Genomic DNA, 21,296 nt, shown 5'->3' on the forward strand with positions numbered 1-21,296 from the left:
CTTTATGGGATTACATTATTGAACAGTGTGAAAGATGAGGCCGCAGAAATGATTTGACCAGCTCATACACCTGTTGCTGCTTTTTCAGATGGCAAATTAGTGACAAGAAGTCTGAAAAGGTCATAATGTGTCAGAAAACCTGAGAATTGGAAAGTTAAGGAATCAGAGGAAAAGCAGGGATGTGTGCCTATTCAGAAGAGAGGGGCCACAGATGATTCTCGGGGGAGTGACATTAGATGACCTAGCACATCGTGTCCATTTACTTTTTATTCTCCCCATTGCTGCAAGCTCTTCAATAAAAGGACTGGCAAACATTGCCTAGCTTTTGTATATCTTCAGTAGGTGCCTCTATACTCGCTGCTTCAATTACTGTTTTGCTAGAGTAAAACCCTAGAGCAAATCACAATAGGTAACCCTGGATTACGCTGCTCTCATAGGCACTATTATCCCCTCTTTCTCCAGTGGTGGAGGAAGAGCATTGTTTCAAAAAACTTCTGCATTTGAGGACTTTAGCTTTCTTTTTGCCAATACTAAGAGGTCCTGCATTTAAAGCCCAGCCCCAGAAGGTCTCTACAGGTCAAGCTATTGTAGGCTTAGTGTATTCTTACAAAAATTCTCAGCTCACTAGTTAAGGTTTATTTATATATGACAATGCTGCTCTCTCTGTGACTCTTCATTTTATAGAGGGAGTATAAAGAGGATGGACCTCAGCTTATGTCTCCTGTCTTTGATCTGCTTGTGGTGCACATACTAATGACCAAAGAGCCGCAGGCATGACTGGATTTACTGTGTTGTTCAGGATATAACAGCATTGCTGAGTTTATCTCCTGGAGCAGACAAAGGCTTAAATTTTCTTTCAGTGGAACTGCAAGATCATTCCATGATATCTCAATGTCAAGTCTCAATTGGCCTGGAAGTACAGGGGTATTTAATTATTTTTCTTAAAAAGTTTTGTTGTTACAGTTACAACATTATATAAACAATAAGCACATACAATAAAAGATTATCCCAGGATTTGCTGAAATGGGATGTACTAACAGGAAGAAATACTATATGTATCTAGCTAGTTGGCTGAGCTGTTAACTTAATGGAGTGCAAACAAGGTCAGGTGATCTCATCTTACTCAGAAAGAAAGGGAGTAGAGTATTCCCGTACAAAGTTTAGTTATTTGGACTGATTGTTCGTAAATTTGTTCATGGTTAAAACATTGCATAGTTTGGCGATCTATTGGTTGATTCTAAGTGAATGTTCCACTGTTTTTACTGGAACTGGGGGCTTATTGTATATCATCTCCTAGCACAATCTGGTTTCTCTATGTTGGAAAAATTGTACTATGTAGAGATGAGATGGCATCTGGATTCAGATTAGATTTAAGGTGAGGCTGCAGTTTGAAATGGATGGTGACAAAACTTTGGAAGTTGATTTCATGAGATTTTGGCTCAAGATACTTGAAATCTAAAATGAACAACTGATCTTATGAGATTTCCACTATTCTGAAACTAAATTTCACAAAAATGTTTTTTTCTCAAGATTTCAGCTTCATCCAAACTGGAACCAGAAAGTTGGCTTTCCTTCCAGTTTTTTATAAGACCAGCGGCCAAAATCACAGAGTTCATCCAAGACCCGTGAATGTGAATTGGACCTACCCCACAAAAATGCAAAGGGGTTCTGTCTGAAGTTTCTGGTTTTGATTTGCCTCCAGTTCTATGATATCTAATATAATACAAATGCTTATAATAGAGTGATTGACTGACTGACTGATAGACTTAATTTCTATATGCTCATTGAGCTAGAATCTTGATTTTGATATATTTGTTCATTATGGGTGCCTGAGTACAGCAGGGAAAGAATCCCAAATTTGAACCTTGATCAAAAGTCACCATAAGATCATCAGTCTTTTTTATTGGATTTTAACAGCTGAAGTGCTCGTTTGAGCTACAATCCTGAAATTGATGCATTCATTCATTCATCATGGTCTGATGATTACAGGATGGAAATTAAATTTGACATTGCTATCAAAGGTCATCAAAGTTCAATAGTCAATTAAAAAAAATTACCTTAATTTCTGCCATGAGGTGGTCATGTTGGGTGTGAGACATCTAGTATGGAAAAACGGAGGTAATCTAAGTTCAACAGTTCTATTTACTGGAGTTTAGACAAGAACATTTTTGAAGATGAACAAGTACTCTATAGGCATCAACATAGGCACATCCAATGCTAATGGGTGAGCTTGTAGTTAGCTAGTCCATCATATCAATAAGCCTAGTTTCTGGGCACTTTTCTTTAAAAAAAAAAAAAAAGGCCTAGAAAATATGGAAAACACAAAAAACGTTGACAGTTGTACTGAGTATCCCACTTCCCCCTCTGAGAGGAAACCACAAAAATGAATCCAAATGTTCCTTTTCATAAGCAATATCAACAGAATTTTTCAGGAAAATTTGGGAACTTGATGAAAGAAACTTGTCAGTTTAAGTTCCAGATATTTACTGGTATTTATGCAAAGTTTTATGTACATGGACTCTTCAGTTCTGCATATTGGCAGCTTACAAAGATTTTTCAAAAGAAAAGAAACCAAAGGTATTAAGGAAACATCTTCCTGAGGATAGATTAGCTCCCAGGGGCACAAAGACAGAAATAAAATATGGAAATTAGCATACAGTAAAAGGAAAAGGTATCCAATGTATTTGATAACTGTAATTTGTTCATTACCCTTTCCTTGCTATTGTGTTCCCTGCAACAGGAAGGTCTCGGGTGCCTTTAATAAACCCATTATTATATAAGTTAGGAGCATTTACCTCCTTTAATTCTACCGGACTCTTAAATTCTACAGGTTTTATAGGGCATGAGGGTGGTTACAAATATAAATCCTGATCCCCAAAATCCACCTGAGTAACTTTACTTACATGAGGAATCCCATTGAACTTAATGAGGCTGCTCACTTATGTAGAATTGTTTACATCTTAGTTTGCAGGATTGGGCCCATGGTCTGTTTCTTTCACGTTTCCATTTGCTATTTAAATTCAGTGTTTGCTTTCTAAACTAAAGACAAGATTTCCTACTCTTTGGCTTCCAGGAGCAGCAGTGCTTGGTAGGGTAGAAATATAATATCTATGAGCAGAGCAATTTGGGAATAAAGAGACAAACACGGTAGCTATTACAATGCGGTAGCTATTATAGCTTAGCTCTTTCTTTACCCACAGCTTTCTTTTTCTGGTTGTTGTAAGCGTCAGCTTTGTCTGCTCTGACACTCTCAGCTGCTGTTCTTTGGGAAGGAGGTTAAAGGGCAGTTTGGAAGTTATTTTGGTTGAGCACGTTCATGCCAGGAGCATTTCTGAAAACACAGTGGGGGTGTGGAAGGATGTGGGGGCAGCAGAGAAAACAGAGAATGGATGTTTTTTACATCTTCTCCATGGGCTGCCAAAGTTATGGTTACACCTTTTAAGGTCACCCACCTCATTAGGTAGAACATTCCTCATTTCCAACCCCCACAGTTCCCCTCTTTCACTGACTTGGAGAGTGCAGCATCTGTGTGTGATTAGGTGGGCTGTTTTCACCCATAGTCTTTTCTCTGTCCAAAACCAAAGGGAGTCTGTCTCCACCATGTACCCTTCTCCCCCTCAGGCCCCAACTCTCCATTGTTAAGTAGAGAAATCCTCAGGATTCCAATTTTACTGTATTACGAAAGGGCTGTCTACTTAAATCTCATCCCCAGAGCAGACCTCTGTCCTACAGAGGGGAAGGAGGTTGCCTCTCCCTCTAGTCAACAGAGATTTTCCTATCTTCAACATGTACCTCTTGACTGTTGTGCACAGTCTGCCATCTCTCCTCAGATGTGTAGATAACCTACAACACAACTTGCTGTGTAAAAGTTAAACATTTTTTAATACCAGCCATATCAAAACATTTCCTTTTGAAACAGACACTTGAGCTTGTTTGTCAGGTGATATTGAATGGAGAGAGAGCGAGAAGAAGTGCTAGGGGAAATCACTCAGCACAAGGTTTATTCACAAGGCTGTTTACGTACCAGGTTAATGGCAGTGGCATATCAAAAGCCAAATCACATGTTTTTTAATTAAAACTGTAAATAATAAACAAGTGCCTCCTCCTTAACCAACCATCCATCAGCAAATTATTGCCCACACATCAGAGGGCAGCAGGCAATATGGCTTGTCACATTAGGAAAGGCAACCATGCCAAGCCAGACATTTTGAATTTCTCTACATACAAGCAGAGGGACTCTGCTGTAGTTTTGCCATGGTTAATATGGACCTGGGGTGATCTGAAAGTGGGTTGGACCCATCCAATTGCCACCAGTCAATGGGACAGTGACTGATTTAGGTCCGAGCATAGTTTGGGTCCCAGTAGTTAAGACCTTGTGCACTCTGCTCAGGAAAGGCCTGTTGGTTTCTGTGGCAGCTCCATTTCAGTTAAAGAGTAGAGCGTTTTGTTACATTGCATTGAAAAGGAACCATACCATCAGTACAGTAGCATCTGGTGGTGTTTATCTTGAAATTCAATTTAGTGTAGTTTCAGTGTGCTGCACACTTTCGTACTGACAACACGTAACCACACTGTAAACGTCATGAGAGAAGCTGGAAAGTTTGGAAATTAGGGGTGGGGAGTTAGTGCTCTCAGTAACAAATACAATGCCCGGGAGGCAGCTTAGGACTGCTGACTAAATACACTGCGCCCAGTCCTTATCCTCATTATGGCTGCTTTGCACGGGGTCCGGTGTCACAAAGCAGCCATAATGCAGGTGTCAGTGACTAATGGAGATACCCTAGGATGAATGAATCCGTGAGTGGCATACAGCCAGTGTGCTATCTCCTGCTCCCTGCTCCTTTCCCAACATAGGGGGCCTGGCCATAGGGGAGTGGGCACGGCCAGGGCATCTCTATGCCGGAGCAATCACCAACTGCCAGAATGACCCCTCAAGGCCATAGACAGCTGTGTGTCAGAGCAGCCCTGAGGCTGCTTTAACTTACACCAGGAACTAGCTTGGTCTTCAGCTGTCCCCTGCTTTACCTGATTTATGTCACTCTGGAAACACAAAGCAGCTGTAAAGCTAGAGGATCTCACTCCCGGAGAACTCCCCTGACACTGGGGTGTGTCCAAGAGAAAGAGGGTGTGGCTGCAGCATCCTTATGCTCCGGCAGTCTTCGGCTGTATCTGGGCCAGTCCCTTGACTCTGCAGGCAGCCAGGTATCAGATAGAAGAGTCTGAACCTGCTCTAATTTGTGAAATGGTCCCTGGCCAAATGGGATCAGGGGAAATAAACATGGGTTAAAACCACTTCTGATCCCTTGCTCCAGTCCTGTGTTGATTACAGCTAGGTTAGAATAAAGGGTCATCCAACGTAAGCTGATTGTGTATAGTGTCACATCTGCTGAGACATATGTTCACCATGCCAGTCTCTGAATGGGCATTTCCTCCTATGAGACAGAATGCGTGAGGAGACATTATTCAGACAGTGAGCTCTATCTGGCCCACTGAGCTGTAATAAAAGAGAGGTGGGATGGAGCAGTGTGGGGTGGGGAAGGGGGGAGGGAGCAGGGCAGAGCGCATGTTGTGAAATATAGTGCACTGGCAGACCACGCTGCTGCTGCTGCTGCTGCTGCTGACAGAGGTCTGGCATGCTTCACTGCAATCTGATCACATCAACTTCCAAGGTGTCAAGCAGCTCTTGATTTCAGTAAGATGTGCAGATGAGGTTGCTGAATGGCAGCCTAAAATATCCTGTGATGTCATACAAATGGTCACAGTAACCAGTGATGATATGATAGTGGATGTCTGTCTCCATTTTACCTAAAAAAATGGAAAAGAAATTCCACTGGGCCACAAACATCTTCAAAATATCGGTGGCTGGCTTGAGAAGGAAACGAGAGAGAGAGAGAGAGACTGGACTTTTTAATTTGTTAATTTTTTGTGTTGAAAGGACAAATTGCTTAAACCTTTTAGCAGAAATGGGGAATACAGATTAGGTGCAATTTCTAGATTGAGGACAGTGCTATTTGGTGGCATTTGCGGGGCTGTTAGATGTTGTTACTATTTTCTCAAATGCAACATGTTCCAACAGGTCAGGATGTTGCCCAGAAAGACACAAAACTAATTAAAAAGGGGTGTACCTTGTAGTGAATAAATAGATTTAAATTCTGTCTACATGATGGTTTGTCCCTGTGATTGAAAAAAGGGTGCAGATGCTGTAAATCTTACTTAGGTGAGACATCCCACTGAAGTCAATTGCATGAATAAGGACAAGCAACATGAGCGAAGGCTGCAGGATCAGCTCAATAGCTAAAAGCTGGAACAGATTTATCATGATTGGCATCAATACTTTGCAGCTGCCAACTATGCTGCAGCTATGATAAAAAAAAAATATGGTATGGACAAGCTTGAGGGTTAGTCTATAGCATGATTTTGGCACGCATGCATCTAAATAAAACCCAAGCCCTTTTGCAATACAGGACAGGGACAGCATTCAAGCCATAGTGTGAACCTATAGGGACAAATTCCGCTGTAGGTTATGAGTGCAACTCCTGAGGACATCAGTGAGAGCTTAGGGCATGTAATGAATGGCAGAATTCAGCCCACAATAAATATGCAGCTGGAATTTAGAGGTGTGATCTGAGAAAGTCTGACAAGCTTTTTTAGAGCCCATTTGTAGTAAACCACAGGCCTTTCTCTTCTCTCTCCAAGTGAGGTCATCTCTACTTAAAGTCACCCTTGTATGTCCAATGGACCATGAGAAGGATATTTCTGTTTAGTCTCTCCACTTTCCCTTTTGATTTTAAACTTCACTGTCTGGAGGAGAAGAGAGGATGAAATCAGAATTTCCTCCTTTAAGAGAAATTAGAGGAGACAGAGACAACAGAAGACAGTTTGGCTAAAATGCTGTGTATTACACCCCTAACACTCACGCTCCCTTGAACTTCTTACACTCTACTGATGAGCAAGGGATTCTAAATGGATATGCCTTAAATGATAAAGATCCAGAAGACATAAGTTGAAGTAGAACTGCAGTTACTTTGACTTATCCTTTCTTAAACCTTCTTACAGCTCTTTTTTGTGGAAGCTAAACAAATTTAGTCTCCCTCATATGTCGGCAGAGTGCGAGTTGGTTCCAGGGAGTTTAAGTGAGTACAAAACTGAGCATAAATTAGTGTGAATTAGGCCCCTGTCATGCCACCTAACATATCACTTCTGAATTTACCCACAGCCTGGATGAAATTCATCAGCAAAAGTAAATGTAAGGATTACTTATTTAATTATGGTTAACAGAGATATTGATCATCTGACCATAAAAGACTCTGACCAGACACAGGACACTCAGCCGAGTTTAAACCTATCTGTAAATGATGCAGCATCCTAATTTTATTTCATCATATTTACTCTCAATGGTTTTAAGATCAATTTTCATGAATTTGTAATTCTTTGTTCATAGCAGCAAAGTGATTTCAATTGACCTGAAATGAGTGAGAGACAGGCAGACAGAGAAAAGGAGGGAAATTTGGAGTCTGATTCTGATCTCATTTTCGATGGTGTAAATCAGAATGAATTCACTGATGACAATAGAGTTACTTGGGTACAGAACAATAATAAGTGAGTTCCAAATCCAGTCCCCAGAGAGAACGAGAGAGTGCAGTGTAAGGAGTGAAAATGTAAACTTTGTCTTCGGGATTTATTATATAACAACACTAATGGCTGTTTATTTTCCTTCTTGTTTTTTTCAGGGCCTCCTGTAAGTACCAAAGCTCCAGTGTATTTGCGAAGTGTGCACCTAATGGTAACGGAATGAAGGGGCTTGAGGGGAAATTGTCAATAACAATTGTCTCCCATATGCTATACCCAAGTTTGCTATTAAAGTCTCCCAGAATCTCAAACAGCAAGTATTCTTCGTATTAAGTCAGAGTGCCTAGATCCTTAGCACAGACATACCCATGTAGCTCTGCACAATTCTGAAATCTCACAGGGTGGGATTGAGAAAGCTCACAGGATAGAAACTGTGAATGTGAAGAGCTAAAATGTCTAAATGCTACCATTTCCATGTACAAAAATGGGGATAACTGTGTGCAATTTGCATGCATAGGATGCCATACACTGAATTTTATATATATTTTTAAAATGGGTGCAAATATATATTGCATGCATACCTGTGCAACTTGTTTTCTGCCACTCAACCAGGGTTGCTGAATGCTTGGCCCCAGATGTGCAATTATCAGTTTCAAAGAAAAATTGTGTAGACAGCCTCCTTTCCAAATGTTAACCAAATGCAAAAACTCAACTCAGACAACTTAGACTTCAGAAAAATGTCCCAGTTACTGCCAGAATGTTCCTAGTCACTCATTATTGCTGCTAAGAGACCTTGAAGGGTATGAAGCATAAGAAGCCTTGCAAGGATTGAAGGAATATGCCACAAACACTAATTGATACAAAGGAACACAGTAACCATTGCATTTTGGACCTTGCAAAGGAACTTATTTTATGTTAATGTACAACATAATAACCATGCTGGATCTCTGCAATGGGACTTGGACAGTCTTTTGTCTGTAAGTGTAAAATTACATTTTCTGTTATGACTTAAGCAAAAAGTCTTATTGAATAATTTACAGAAGGATATTTTAAGGAGAACTAGTTGCTACAGCACGTATTTGTATTTCATTTGAAATACTGATCCCGCAAGCCCTCAAATACAAAACTTTCAATGACTTCAGTGAGAGTTCTGCCCAAGGGCTTGCAGGATGGGGCTCTATAAGAAATCTAGAAATATATTTAGGGGGATTAATTCTGGATTCAAGTTTTGAACTGCTACAAAGTTCAGCAGATTTCACATCTGTGGTTTTGATGGAGCTCACCCAGGGTATATTTCTGGGAATGTGTTTGGGTGGTGCTGGACTGAAGCTCTGCCCACAATCCCAGTGCAGCTGTAAGTTATTGCTAAAATGACCAGAAATTACATAGTTAACAGTGTTATCATAGTTACACTTCGGAGTGAAATGATAGCTAGTGAAAAATCAGGAGAGGGGGTGGGAGTAATAGGCGCTTGTATAAGAAAAAGCCCTGAATATCAGGAATGTCCCTATAAAATCAGGACATCTGGTCACTCTAAATGTACAGGTCAATTCAAACTTTTCTCAGAGCTATTTCTTCAAGCAGTCTGTGCAGGCAGAGAAAGACAGCACTTCATCAATTCACATTCAGGTTTTCTTTGCGACAGTAAGGCTAGAAACTTAATATTCTAATGAAAGCTTAAATCCTGCAAAAACAAATGCGACCACCAGAGAAGTGATGACACAACATGCTACTGTATACTAGCTTATTCTGACCCCTGACCCTGTCTGTATAAACAACTGTTTAGGACAGGAAGTGACGAATACTGTAGCCAATTGAAATAACAAGATGAAATTAGGCAGACTGAATTTAATTAACCAGGGTGGAATTTTTCCTGGGCTCTCAGACTAAGAGCACTCTATTCTCACTAAGAATGCCAAGGGATTTTAAGTGACTGTAAGTGATAGTGGTTCAAAAATCACAAGCATAACTTCACTGTTAAACGTTTAAGCAAAGCACTGGATGTTTACATGCTGAAGATTTTTCCTAATGTTTTTTCTGATTAAAATGATTGGAAACTAGTTTATGATCTGTGGAACAGATTCCCACACTACTAGTTTCACATATGGTAGTCCAGCTAGCAACGCAAGAAATGCTGACACAGCAAAAATCTCAGTTTAGTATACATTTCACAGCCTGTAAATGTGAAGTTTCAGACTTCTGAGCCGAACAAAATGGGAGCAGTTCTTACCCCTGTACCCTTCAGGGCAAACTGAGGGGGTTATGTTTTTCAGGACTGTTTCTGATTTTTGACAGTGGTGGAGTGGCAAGGCTGCATTCCAAAAAGTGAGAAAAAGAAAAGATGAAAACACTCCCTAGTTATACTGATTCTTGGGCACATAATGTCAGAGCAATTGAAGGGACTTAAAATCATAAATGGATTAGAATTACTGTATCCTGGTCTCATTGAATTTCCAGTGGAAGGTTCTGCCATTTATCTACCAATTTTGGTGTAGATAGGATAATTTGAAAGCCAGCAACCTGTAGATGTGTAATTGGTGGGTTTGAAAGAAAGAAGGAAAGAAAGAAAGAAAGATGGTGAAATTATGTATTAGTCTGGAGGGTCTCAAACTTTTTCATAGTGTGAATCACATCTTAGACACCTCCCCTCCCAGTCATGAACATACAATATGTCTATAGCAACTCCAGAAATTCTGTACTTGAACAATTAATATTCATCAGATGAAAAGAAGGAGACTCAGAAGCATGTGACTAGCTAGCTCTCCATGGACTACCCGTTACCCACAGACCCCAGAATGAGAATCACTGTGATAGACGCATACCAAATATATATAAAGCTTTAAAGATGGATTGGGGAAATGGATCAGTCAAATCTGGCTAGTATGAGAGCAGTTTGATGTTTTAACAGTTCTGTTTTCTTATTGTTTAGACTCTATTTTTTCTTTTTAATCAGTGCTTTCCCTCCCCTATACCCCAGTTTTTGTGCCAACTTTGCCTTTTCTGTGTTTTATTTCAGGGCCCTACAGGAAGACCAGGGCTTCCGGTAAATAGCTTTCTACTATTGTGTTATTTCCTTTTTGTTCACTCCTTTTCGCTCTCTGGCAGTAGTTTGAAAGGCAGGCCTCAAAGCTGTGTAAATTGGGAGGTGGTAGTGGTCTCCAGTGGTAGAACTAAATTAGATGAAGAGCATGTTGTAAATGAGATATGGATCCCAATGGGATAGGAACAACAGAACCTTGGCAGGACAATGTTCCAAGAAACACATTTTTTACAGGATCCTTTTTTGTTTAGGAAACATGTGGCCTTTTAAGATCACCTTTCTGATATGAACTCCCTGACTAAGAACCACACTGTATTGTACTCTCATTGACAAGAATCTGAGCTTCTACAGTTTTTCCAGGAAAGACTAGAGGTTCTATTTAGAGCAGATATCAGGACAGGTTTTGTAGTGGCTTGGATTGTTTGTTTTCACTCTGGAGGAGCTTGGGGGATGTAGGGAGCATCTATTTAACCCATGATGATACAGGAAGTGGAGGTGAGAGAGGCATACAGAGCTCAGGCCAGGAAGAATTGAAATTCAGACACCAAATGGAACAAGCCATCCCTTTCCATGGCTGCAGTAGAGCCAATTTATGGCAAGTCACTCCATCGGTTTCTCAATGTATTCCTAATGAAGGAAATACTTTGTTACATTGTCAAACTGGCTTCTGAGTTAGACTAGGGGCTACATGCTTCATCTTTTGCAGGTGTGCTGGGCAGGAAAGAGAGCTCAGGGGCCTCTTGCCCCCTCCTCCACTTCTGTGTGTAGCCATGCAGGGGCCAGACAGAATGGTGACCTAGCACTTCACTGAGTGTAAGGCAGGCAGCCTGGGTAATGGGCCCAGTGGTGCTTCTCATTTCCAAGGGAGCACAGACAGGGATTTTGAGTGTTGCCCAGTCCCTGGCTCTGCTTTGCCTGATTGTGCAAGCAGAATGAAACCTCTGCTTGGTGGGCACAGCTCCACTCTCCCCTCTTCAGCACCCCTCAAACACAAAAAGCCAGGATGGAACCTAAAGGTCTCAATAGTCTGTTTCTTTGCTCCCATAAGCTTGTTTACATGAACAGTCCCATTATCACTGATTAAAATTAAATCAACATGGTGCCTGCCAATTTCTCAGGGATTTGTAAATCCGTAACTCACTCTAATTCAAATGAAAATGAAGTATTAGCAATGATCTGTTGCTGAGATAAAGCATGAACAAACAATAAGGATTTTAGACACTATGGTCAATATATTTTCTCCACCGTGGCAGCCTGAGCCATCTCCAATGCCTGGGAGGAATCAATAGATGAAGAGTAGTTGGCTCAAACTCAAACACTGAGAAACAGAAGTAATATTAGCAGGAAGAGGAAAATAGTTAAAGGAAAGTCCAATACACTAACCTCGCCATCGGCTGAGGGCAGCAGGCCACAAAATCTCAAAGCAGTGCAGAGCCCTGGGCCATGGTGGACTCATCTCTACTCGTGGATGTACAGATTGCCACAGTGGCAAGGAATTCTTTTGTTCCATTTTTGGTGGGTTAGGATGCTGTGCCCTCTCCTCTTAGACAAGGTTTTGGCCACCGTGATCCATGTTTTCATCACCTTCAGGTTAGATTATTGCTACTCATGCTACCTGGGGCTGAATGTAATTGTCACAGGAAGGCTGCAACTGATGCAGCACAGTATCCCACCTCACAAGTAGTATGCAAAGTGCTCCCCGTTCATCTAAGGCCCAAATTCATGCCTTGGCTCTAATTTACAAGGCTCCGACAATGCAGAATTAGATTTCCTCAGAGTAGCCTCACTGTCAGAGACCCTCCAAGACAGCTGGGCTCCTGTACTGGAGAGACTAGGGATAAGACTTTCAGGCTCAGGAAGCAGAGCATTCTCAGCAACAGGACCCAAGTACGAAACTCTTTGTCAGAGGAGATTGGACCAAGCTACAGCCTGACCATAATCTGACCCAAACATACACCATCTTTGAATAAAGTCTTCTCAGCAACGACTTCTGCAAAAAGAAAAAAATGATCCACACACTGCTGGTTCCTGAGGAAAGGAGAAAGTAAAACATCTTTTAAGACCACTCAAGCTTTTTTCATAACTCTTGTTTGGTGCTTGGATACTAAAATGACAGCCGCCTTAGAAATACAGCAGGCAGGCCGGCAGTGGAGCTATGAAAACAATGCTAGCATACAGTGCAGGACATACATACTATCCACAACAGAGTGTACTTCCTGGCTTCACATCATAGACAATTCTTTCTCATTAACATCTGGCATTTATTTGTATACTACTTGGACCATTTCCCCCTGCTAGTATTGTTTAGAAGACCTTAAATACTGTGTAGTCAAATCCCAGACACGGTACACTCATACATCATTTCATGATGAGGTACTTGGTGTTTTGACATCAGGCACTGTACCAGTCACTGGACAGACCAATACCAGACACAGCACAGTCCAATACAGTGTCAGTCGTTGTGTGGTCAGATACCAGCCACGGCACAGCCAGGATGAGTTTCTCAACAATGGTTTCAAAAGTCTGGAACACCCTTCCACTACAGATCATGAGAGTTTGACCCTTGTCATCTTCATAACAAGTTGCCAAGCTCAGCTGTAGATGAAAGCAATGTCCAAATTAAAAAACAAGAAAACTCAGCAAGAAGCTCCCAAGCAGAAGCTAACAAACCAAAGAACAAGACAATGAATTGTCTGTCCCCCATGGAGAAATTCCATTGTTTTCTGAGTAAACCACGTACAGCATCTAGATACAGAGATAGATAGAGAGATAGATCAAATAGCATGTTGATGGGTGCGACATAAAAAAACAGAATGAGATAAAATAAAAAAGATAGTCTCTTTTTACTTTGCAATCACATGCCATTTATGTAAATTTAATCAAATTGCTTGTGTAATTCACCTAAAGGATAACTGTTGCAGCAGAGATACGGCTTTTTGATTTATGAAAACATGCATGTGAAATAAATGCCTACTGATTATGGAATAGTACTTGTCTATAACTATGGAGTTGTTAAACCTCTAAATACTTTTTACCCCATTACATTTAAATCTTGTTCATAGTGAAGTGTATTTAGGACGTTAATCTAAAGCATTACTATGTACATCAGACAGGGAGAGAGGAAAGGTTACTGAGCAACAGTGGCAGCAAAGTACATTCCTTGAATAGTGAGAAATAATCTGTCCACTCCCCAGATTTCAAGACAGTCTTCTCCATTTTGCTTTTTCTCCACACTGATTTTTGCAGTTCCATCACTGGATAGCGGAGAGATTTGGCAGGCCACAGGAGAAAAATGACCATCAGTGTTATTTTATATTCTCATTTGATTACAGACACTGCTGGGGTGGGGGTAGGGGTGGGGTGGGAAGATAGATTTTCTGAACATTTAGCGGCATCAAAAATTATTTTCCGGTGTAATGAGTATATATCCCTAACACCTACTGATCGCTAATGGAGGCAGCACTAAGATTCTGGCCCATGCCATGATTAAAGAGCTAACGACGGAAGAGGCTCAAAGATTTCATGTAGGTAACACAGGGTTATTTTCCCCTCCTTGAGTCAGCCTCCTATATTGTCTATGTTCTTGCGGAGTGCTGCAGAAACCAATCTTCTCAGAAAACAGTGTTACAGGGGAAAATATATGAGTTGGTACAACAGAAACATTGATTTTTTGCATCGTGAAGCCTAGGAGGTCGGAAACGATACAGAGAGATTTTACGTCATTTTTGCAAAATATGCAGAGAAATCCACAAAACAAGGGACATCATAAATAGTTCTGTATCCTCTGAGCATCAGTATACTGCCCTCTAAGTCTGCATAGCATACACTTTTTGTGATCAAGAATATATTTTTTTAATTCTACAGTTAAATTTAAATATACTTGAAGACTCAGAACTAAAATCTGTATAAATGACTAAGAATATGTCAGTGGCTATTTGCCCACATATCTTTACCATTCAGTTCAAGTGTCATCTCATACATTCTTAGACAAGCACATTGATACATCATCATGTTATGATTTTCACACCCTAAAGATGCACTGGGCAGCATTCTCTAAAGGTTAAGAGACACAAAACACAGCCATTAATATACATTGTGCTAGACATGCCATTTCCTGTGTTAGTTTGTTATCTACATTAGTAGAACTTTCTCTTTTCTGGACTACTGGAAAATGTGGACCTGTTCATAGTCTCAGAGTTCTGTCTTAAGTGGTAACAGTTCTATAAATAAATAGCTAGCATTCAGATTTCCTTGGAAAGAAAGAGAAAATATGATAATTGGGTACTGAAGGGAGCAGTTTCCCAGCAGCTGGATTAGAGAAAGTGTTGAAATTATGATTAGACTCATAGCTGGATCACAAACTCTTGCCTTTTTCCCCCCCCCTCTAAATTGGGATGAGCTTTGTTGGTTCCTTGTGCCCATACGGTAAGGAGCACACGGATGGCTTACATCCACAGCCACACTCACATGCTTACATGTATGTTCAAATACACATACAAACCCATGGACATGCTTTAAATAAATATATGTATATACCATGTCAACAGATGTGCAGCTACACACACACACACCCCTCAGTCAATTAATAATCAAAAGTGCACACAATCTACATGTGACAGTGAATTTGTGTCATTTTGTAGCCTTGTTTATGGCTAATTTCCAGCTGCCATCTAATTTTGCATTAATTGTTAGGGAGACAAAGGCGCCATGGGAATCCCTGGAAGACTGGTGAGTTACAACCTCTTGCATCTGCCTGACCTGACTGACAAACTTTTTTCCAAAAGCTGGGATGCCTGTGGGTTGTTTGGGGAGATACTTTCATTGTTTCAGGGAAATGATTCCCCCAGTTCCCTGCTCCATTTTAAGGTCTGGTTTGGGTACGACAAGAGAAAAAAAAGCAGCTTCCCTCATGAACAAAACTGAGTGCATTATTACTCAGATCTACTCCCAGGTTTAACAAGAGATTCAGAAATTCTAGGCTTCAGGTTCTATCATTTGTGATGTAACCAGGTTCCACCCTGAAAATGGAGGCACAAATCCTTGCTAAGGTGATAGGGAGCACTTATCTGAGGCATTTCTAGACAGAAACTAAATCCAGATGGGGCTCCTGAGAAGGACCTGTTGGCTATATTCTGAGGGTGCTGCCTGCCGCACCATGTGTTCCAATGGTGCCAAGGAGTGGGCTGCCAATGGTTTCTTGTTGCCTGCAATGTACTTGCCTATGTGCCTCTGAAGGCAGAGGCGAGGCAAGAAGCTCTTCCTGCAGATAGGTTTGTTGAAAAAAATTACATAGATCAAATATCACATTTAGCCTTTTCTCAGTCTATGAATGTACAATGTCTGCCCAGCACATTGGCTCCAATTTAGCCCTCCTGGCATACAGTGCACATTTAGAATAACAGTGACACTTTGAAAAAGAGCTGGGCAGTGCATGCCATACAGCATCACATCACCACCCCAAACACCTTTGCATTGAGCGCCTCTGCCTTCTGTTCCCTGTACTCCTTCTTCATGGAGTTGTTCGCTTTATTCCCCATACATGTTGATGTCTTTTCAAAGAGGATATCGTAACAGCCTCAGGGGGTGAGATTACCCTAAATTCACCAGGAAATGTGGATAGGTACTGAATCCATATGCTTTTCCATGGCTGAGATGCCTGCCCCATGACCATCTTAAATTTCAGAGAGAGAGAGAGAGGAAACTGTGTTGCTGGCTGCCTTGACTCCTTGCCAGTTCCCAACTGTTCAGTTTGCCACAGCTAAGCTTGCCTGTGTTACCGTTTGGATATCTTCCCCCCAAACATTTTGCATCTTTAAACATCTTTTGGGAAGGCTATGTGCGGATGAGTGAGACATGTCTGGGTATGTTGCCTGCAATTCCACAGGCAGCTGTAATATAGAGTGGTTAACGTGGTCCTGCCATAAGAGATTACATATCCAGGGCCAGATCTTCAGCTGGTGTAAATCAGTGCAATTCAATTGAAGCCAATCGAGCTACACCAATTTACAGCAGGATCTGGCCTGCAGCGTTTGTTACGGAGACTGATTAGCGAGGAGAAGGTTTATTTTTACATACAAACACCAACAAATATTATTCATTAATAATCTTGGCATTAAATGGCTGTTTACATCTTCAAAGCATTCACAAACGTTAATGACATAATCAGCTACTCACTGCCATCCGCAGTGATGGAGAAAATATAGAAAAAGGGTTAGTGTGTTCTATAGTTAGGATGGGCTTAATCATGGGTGGTTTGGTTTTTATAAAACTCATGAGCCAGGGTAGTTCAGATTTGAGTCCCAATTAAACCAAACCCCCAACATTTGGGAGAGTTTTATGGCTCCACTTTATACTTTATGTGCTATGTTTGGGACTTTCTTAGCAATACCTCTGGATAACTTTCTCTCTCCAGCATCACAAAGATCTCTCCTCTCATTGCCTCATTGGTAATGGAGCTTGCCATGCCTGAGAGGGTTAATAACTTCAATATTACTGTATTGCCATACTCAGGGTGATCCAAGCAATGCTAGTACATGTTCCTGATGCCCTTCTGGTTTGATGTTGTGTTGCCATGGCAGCATTACTTTGGAAGTATCGCTGCTTTCAGTAGTGTGACACATCAGGCTAGAACGAAGGTAGGGCAGTTTACTGGTCTAGACAGAGAGGGAAGAAGGACAGGAATCTATACGGTGTCTTATTTTCTGCTTATCCACATGTGCTAGAAGAGAACAGAGTAAAACTACCCTTAAACTCTGATAGGAGGCCAGAGTGACTGCTGCAAATCAATGAGGCAATCCCTCCCCTCTGAGGGGCAGAGGAAGCTGGCTCTGCTGAAATGCCAGCCCCTGCTAACCTGGTGAATGAGGGACTGGAGCTAGTAATCAAACCTGAGGCTTCTGGTGGGTAATGTAGGTCACTAACCACAGAACTTCCAGGTCAACCACTGTTGACTACATACTCTCTGTTCATTAAAGACCCGGCTTTGCTGCTCTTATACTAAGTGAAATCTTACTCTGTGAGTAGTTCCAGTGAAATCACTGAGACTACACCTGTAGTAGGTTACTTCTCAGTGTGAGTAAGGGGCTTATTCTACAACCCTACCATAAAACAGTCTTGTTTTAATTGTAATTAACCACCTGGAGTGACTTAATATATTACACTTATTTCAGTATGTAAGATTTAAATGTATTTTGCACATTTACACCTACATATTTCACAGTGCCAGGCCATATATTATATCTAGTTTCCCCTTTCTAAGCCAGGAAGAAAAGAAAGAGAAGAGGAAAAAAAATCAGTATTTTACTATTTCAGTAATGAAGACTCTTGCTTAAACGTATTTCTCCTGCCCCACCCTCCCATTCGGACAGATACCTTTTTCTCAGCACATTCATCCATTTATGCTTCTCCGCCCTTTCTCAGTGACCCACCTGTCTCACACACTAAAAGGCTGGCCAGAAACTCCGGCCGCGTGGCCAGTGTGGACTGACTCTTAGACAAATCCACCTTTAGCCACTGTTCTGACCACCATGGCTAAGCCCACCCAGGGACTATCATCCCTGGTATCAGCTGTGGCAAGGTTCCTTGTCAGGTCGGTTGCTTCTGCCTCACTTACTTGTGAGCTGATGTCTCTGAACTCTGAGCCAGCCTTGCTAACTATGGCAAGCTTATCACTAACTCACAGCCTCAGTTTCCTCACCCCTATCTTCTCCCCCACAAGAATTGATTTTCTCAAACTGGCTGAAAACCCAATTTCAGCTGCCACCTCTTTCAGCTGCCCTTTCTCTGAGAAATTGCCAGGGCAACTGATCTTGAGGGCAGTGGAAAGGTGGGAAGCAAAAGTCATTGTGCTTGTGTGTGAACATTAAACAGAGCATGCGTCAGTGTCTGTGACCTGTTTTTGTTGCATTGTTTTGTGTTTGAGGTTAGTGTGCCATTAACAGTGATTCCTGTGTTTGTGTCTCTTTCTCTCTCCCCTTCACCCTTTTGCATGTGGCTGCGACTGGTGTAATTGACCCAGGGATTAAAGGGGCACCCCGGAGAGAAGGTGAGTCAGTTGTTTCCCGCTCATCATGTCATACTCTGGCCTCTCTCAGCTTCCTCTTCAGTCACCTGAAATCCTTACACTTCAAATCACAATTGAAGAGCTGTGCCTTTAAAGCCCTCTTTGTGTTTAAACCATACATTGCTCTGAACTGCCCCATCCCATCTTCTCTCACAATGTGAGTTCATCTCTTGTATTCCTTTCAGCCCACACAGCCTCTGAGGATGATGAATTTTTTGTTTACTATAATTTACTAACATTGTAAGGGCTGACTTCCACTGGTGGACGGGCACACTCAATATTTCCAGCTGGGCCTCTGTGATCTTTTAACCATTAGCTTTTTCACTGCTGACAGCTGTGCCTTGTAAGTCCAGGAAATGTGCATATGCAAATGTGGTAACATACAACACCTATGCCCTAATGGCCCATACAGTTCTGATGTGTTGGGCTTACTCCAATTCATCATTCCTCTGGTCACAGACCACGGCTCAACATCTTGCATACTGGTTTCCCACTGAGGAAAGCAAGACAGAGATGACCACTCCCTCACACACACTTTTTAACTTCAATCATATCTCCTCCATTTAAAGAAAAATGGTCCTGAAGTCCTTCCCATCTCTCTGGGCTGAGGTAAACAGTTGCCTATACTATTTGAAAAGTAATGAATGAGTTTTTTGTCCCTACATAGAGATGGTAGTTTACAAAGCCACTAATATGTTACATTGGTTACACAAATGTCATGAAATAGTCAACATCAGTCAACACTTTATGTCTTCAGATGCCACTACATCATAGATTCAAAAGGGAAAGATAAGGGGGACAGAAGTGCCTTGGATTCATTCAGGTGGCATCTAATAATTGGAAAACTACAATGAACAACAAAATGTGCAGAAACTTGGAAATGTCTAGTTGTTCACCCCATTTTTTGAGGAAACATCTGTAAAGAGTATGGTACTGACAAACCTGTTCAGACCTCTGTGAAAAAGATAGTGAGCAAAACAGTGACAAACCATAGGAAGAAAGGCAAAGCAGGAGGAAGACCTGGTTCTTCTCCTTTTTTTTTGTTGTTCAGGTCACTCCCTCTTCTACCCTGTTTGAATTCTCCTGGTAGCCAATCAGCGTTATCAAATCCAGGATTTCAAAGTCCCGTTGTTGGATGATGTAGTTGTATCACATGATAACACTCTTTCCATTCCACTAGTACCCCAGGAGGAATTTAAACAGCAGCTACTAAAGATGAACATTTTTAAATCAGCAGGTCCAGATAACTTGTGTCCAAGAGTTTTATAAGAGCTGGTTTAGGAGATCACGTGAACATTAATACTGATTTTTCAATAAGCCTGAGAACATGGGGGAAGTTGTGGAGAAGTGGAAGAAAGCTAATGTTGTGCCAATATTTAACAAGGATAAACAGGATGACCCAGATAATTATAGGCCTGACAGTTTCACGTCAATCCTGGGCAAGATAATGTATCAGCTGATATGGGACTTGATTAATAAAGAATTAAATGAGAGTAACATAATTAATGCCAATCAACTTTATGGAAAATAGATCCTATCAAGCTAATTTGATATCTTTTATTGGGGAGATAAGTTGGCTGGTAAGGGTAATAGCGCTGATGTAATATACTTAAACATTTGACTTGGTCAGACATGATATTTTGAGTAAAAAACTAGAGCAATATAAATTTAACAGCACACATTAAGTGGATTAAAAGCTGTCTAACTGATAGGTCTCAAAATGTAATTGTAAATAGGAAATCATCATTCAATGGATGTATTTCTAGTGAGGTCCTGCAGGGATCAGTTCTTGGTCCAATGCTATTTAACATTTTTATTAATTACCTGGAAGAAAACATCAGCTCATCACTGATAAAGTTTGCAGATGACACAAAAATTGGAGGTGATGTAAATAACGAAGAGGACAGGTCATTGATATAGAGCCATCTGAATTGCCTGGTAAACTGGGCATAAGTAAACAATATCCATTTTAACATAGCTAAATGTAAATGTATATATCTAAGAACAATATAGGCCATACTGACACGATGGGAAGTCTCTGAAAAATATTTGGAGGTTTATGGTGGATAGTCAGTTGAACATGAACTCCCAGTGCAATGCTGTGGCCAAAATGGCTAATCCAAATCCTTGGATACATAGACAGGTGAATTTCAAGTAGGAGTGGAAAGGTCATTTTACCTCTGCATTTGGCACTAGTGCAACTGCAACTGAAATACTGTATCCAATTAGATGTCCCTAATTCAAAAAAGATTTTGATAAATTAGAAATTGTTCAGAGCCGACCCATGAGAATGATTAAAGGATTAGTGATAGAGCTTGACTATTAAACTTAACAAAGAGAAGCTTAAAGGGTGACTTGATTACAGTCTATATGTACCTACATGAGGAAGAAATATTTAATAATGGGATTTTCAGTCTAGTAGGGAAATATATAATATGGTCCAGTGTTAAAACTAGACAAATTTAGATTGGAAATAAGACAAACTTTAACAAGGAGAGTAATTAATCATTGGAACAACTAACCAAAGGTCATGGTGAATTCCCCATCTCTGGCGATTTGTAAATCAAGATTGGATATTTTTCTAAAAGAGATGCTCTAGGAAGTATTTTGTGGAAGTTCTATGGG

General features: G+C 40.9%; 1 protein-coding gene across 1 annotated transcript in view; it reads left to right on the forward strand.

Annotated features, from left to right (window-relative positions):
* The window catches only part of COL13A1 (collagen type XIII alpha 1 chain), a 148,044-nt gene that overhangs the window by 41,978 nt on the left and 84,770 nt on the right, over window positions 1-21,296 (forward strand). Inside the window, 4 exon segments of the mRNA XM_067552986.1 lie at window positions 7,731-7,783; window positions 10,586-10,612; window positions 15,302-15,337; window positions 18,627-18,653. Coding sequence (XP_067409087.1) covers window positions 7,731-7,783; window positions 10,586-10,612; window positions 15,302-15,337; window positions 18,627-18,653 — 143 coding nt within the window.

The sequence above is a fragment of the Emydura macquarii genome, unplaced genomic scaffold (genome assembly GCF_026122565.2).
Source record: "Emydura macquarii macquarii isolate MOO-44397 ecotype Brisbane River unplaced genomic scaffold, CSIRO-AGI_Emac_v2 contig_1390, whole genome shotgun sequence".
NCBI lineage: Eukaryota > Metazoa > Chordata > Testudines > Chelidae > Emydura > Emydura macquarii.